This window comes from Oncorhynchus keta, chromosome 35 (assembly GCF_023373465.1).
Source record: "Oncorhynchus keta strain PuntledgeMale-10-30-2019 chromosome 35, Oket_V2, whole genome shotgun sequence".
In the NCBI taxonomy this organism is placed as follows: Eukaryota; Metazoa; Chordata; class Actinopteri; order Salmoniformes; family Salmonidae; genus Oncorhynchus; species Oncorhynchus keta.
In genome coordinates, this window is record NC_068455.1 from 22305065 (window position 1) to 22308377 (window position 3313).

A 3313-nucleotide genomic window follows, 5' to 3' on the forward strand; every position below is an offset into this window, starting at 1 on the left:
AAAGAGTGTATGATTCCAGGTGAAAGTAAAAGGGAGATGGAGCTTGCTTATTTATTACAAATCAATGCATAAATGCATGTTGTCTATATGGGGACCTAAAATGAACATTATGCGCCGCCCTATCGCACAGGGATACAGCCAGGATTTGAACCAGGGTTTCTGTAGTTATGTCTTTAGCACTGAGTTGCAGTGCCTTAGACTGCTGTGCCACTCAGAGCCCCAAATAAATAAATGCATGGCATGTGTGTGTTTGAGGTTATTATAATTCTTGTGGTGTTCTGTTACTTTTTTTTCAGAGGATATCAAGTTATGACACCATTGTCCAGACAAATGGAGGCTCCTGTCACATCCACTATGATGAGAATTGGGGCAGAGTGATATACTCATTTAGTTCCCCAGAAGTGTCTTTGTCTCACCAGGGCAAAATAAGGCACCTGCTTCTGTTTGATCTTCACAAACTGTAAAATACAGTGTTCCTTAATGAAACGATAAAACGTGAAAAAATAATAAAAGACTCAATCACTTTGAGTCCTAGATTATTATATATGATGAATGCTTATATATATATATATATATATATATATATATAAGCATTCATCAAACCAGTGTGAGTAAACCACGCCCCTTCTTCGCCTGACCCGAACATGAATCTACTGTTCCCGAGAACTACTTCCGGGGGTCATTGCCGTGCATCGTTTTTCCCTGAGCTGTTCTATTTTCAGTTTCAACTTTTATACATATTTGCTTGTTTACCAACACAATGTCCCGAGGGTCGAGTGCAGGATTTGACCGACATATTACCATATTCTCTCCAGAGGGCAGACTCTACCAAGTCGGTTAGTATGGGATCGTTATGAAGACAAGAAAAAATACTAACTTGCGCAGTCATCACCGGTAGCAAACTAACGTAAGCTAGTAATTTAGCTAGCTAGTAATGTTAACGAACATGTTGCTTAAGTTAGGCATATTATCTCTAGCTAGCTGTTTGATTCTGTCCGTGAACGGATAATGTATGTTAACATTTTCAGATCCTAACGCGTAAGACATTGGTTATGCTCGCTAACTAATAGCTAATCAATTAGCTAGTTCGCCAGCTAAGTAGCTATACTAGCTAACGTCTAATTCAAATCTGTCAACAGTTTCTGCAGCGCTTGAAATTTGCTAACTTAAGAACTACTAGTGTAACGTTATTTGACAGAAGTTGCCTCTTTGAATCTTTTATCTCTTCCATAAACAACAGTCTGGAGTGATGCATAATGTTTTCCTGTTGTGTATTTCCCCAGAATATGCATTCAAGGCTATCAATCAAGGTGGCCTTACCTCATTAGCTATCCGAGGACAAGACTGTGCAGTTGTCGTCACACAGAAGAAAGTTCCAGTAAGAACACCCTTCATGATTTATTCATTGCTCTGTTATCAATATGCCTATGCGATGTTACAGCCAGTAATGAGATGTGCTCTTCAATCTCTCCCACAGGACAAGCTTCTTGATGCCTCCACAGTCACACACCTATTCAAAATCACAGAAAACATTGGCTGTGTCATGTCAGGAATGACGGGTGGGAAATATTTTAAGGTTGAAATATCCAATACAGACTGAAGATTAACTTCATGGAGTGTATTAATTAATTTCTGTAATAATGACAAATAATAACCGATTCATTTGTGTTCAGCTGACAGCAAGTCTCAAGTCCAGAGAGCTCGCTACGAAGCAGCCAACTGGAAGTACAAGTATGGCTATGAGATCCCAGTGGACATGCTGTGTAAGAGGATGGCTGACATCTCTCAGGTGTACACACAGAATGCTGAGATGAGACCTCTGGGTTGCTGTAAGTGTTACAATTCTGTTTAAAAATAGTAATAATCTTGGACTATAAGTGGTTTCAAATTATTGGAGGTGAACCAAACCCGCTGGTTTAAAATTAACCGTACGACTGTTGTTCCTCGCTAATAAAAACGTCAGGAAAGCAGAGTCCCTGCCCATCTTATGAAAACGTCTGAAACCCTACCTTTTCAAAGAGTATCTTAAATAAGACATCTGTCTTATCCCCCCTCCCCCTAAAAAACTGCACTTTTCCTACTTGCACTGGCATTGCTGATAACTTATTTATTGAATAAAAATGTACTTACTATGACTGCGATATGTGGTTCTCACCTAGCTATCTTAAGATGAATGCACTAACTGTAAGTCACTCTGGATAAGAGCATCTGCTAAATGACTAAAATATTTAAAAATATATTTTTTTGGGGGGGGGGGCATGCAGAGTAAGACAGTTGCATTCTTAGCTAAGATGCTTTTAGTTTTGGTCTCAATTAATAAAAAATAAAATATCCATTGTTGCAGGCATGATAGTGATTGGTGTGGATGAGGAGTGTGGTCCCCAGGTGTATAAGTGTGACCCTGCAGGATACTACTGTGGCTTCAAGGCCACTGCTGCTGGGGTCAAACAGACAGAGGCCACCACCTTCCTGGAGAAAAAGGTCAAGAAGAAACTGGACTGGACCTTTGCGCAAACAATCGAGGTAAAATACCTTACCCCTTGGCATGTAGAATAATAAAACTTAAATCAGCAAAATAGTCCCGATTTGAAATAGTTTGAGTTTAATCCTCTTTTGTTTACAGACTGCGATAACTTGTTTGTCTACGGTACTGTCCATTGACTTCAAGCCCTCCGAGCTAGAGATCGGTGTCATTACAACGGAAGACCCTAAATTCAGGTGAGTCTCCATGGGAATTGTTTAATAGTGATGGAACTTTTTGAAGCTTGGTGCAGAAAAGAACATAGGAAGTCATGAGTGTAAATAGAAATTCAATCTTTTGGACAGATTATGTTATGTACAAAGACCCAGGCAGAATCAGTATTTGTCTCTCTCCATTTACAGGATCCTGACAGAGACCGAGATCGATGTCCACCTTGTGTCCCTGTCAGAGCGAGATTGAGAGTTTCCATGTGTTCCAGTGTTTCCATGTGTTCCAGTCTAGAGGGGAGACTACCCTAGAAATATGACAGAACACTACCACTGATCTTCAGAACGAAAGCCCTGACTTCTTTTTTGCTGTACATTTACGCTGTTCAATTAAAGAGAATGTTTTCGAGAAACTCAAATCCTGGTAGGTTTTCTTTCCCCATACAGATATGGTGCATAGATCCAAAGCCTTATGCTGACTGTTATTTGACACCATGATTGTGTGTGTGTGCTATAGAAATCCCTGAATGTCTTATTTTACTTATTAACAAAGGCAAGTGGATTCAGATCTTTTGAAATAAGTTGTCCACACAGCTCAGCACATTAGTGATGCAATACAATAATA

General features: G+C 39.6%; 1 protein-coding gene across 2 annotated transcripts; it reads left to right on the plus strand.

Annotated features, from left to right (window-relative positions):
• The first annotated feature begins 653 nt into the window (after positions 1-653).
• Positions 654-3107, plus strand: LOC118368140 (proteasome subunit alpha type-6-like). Of its 2 annotated transcripts, none has more exons than XM_035751949.2 (7): positions 654-836; positions 1284-1378; positions 1478-1559; positions 1674-1829; positions 2345-2523; positions 2624-2718; positions 2884-3107. In XM_035751949.2, the coding sequence occupies exons 1-7, from the start codon at positions 761-763 to the stop codon at positions 2939-2941; spliced, it is 741 nt and encodes a 246-aa protein (XP_035607842.1). In that variant the 5' UTR covers positions 654-760; the 3' UTR covers positions 2942-3107. The 2 variants fall into 2 exon arrangements, with proteins under 2 accessions (XP_035607842.1, XP_035607844.1); XM_035751951.1 differs by having other exon boundaries at positions 774-907.
• Positions 3108-3313: the final 206 nt, after the last annotated feature.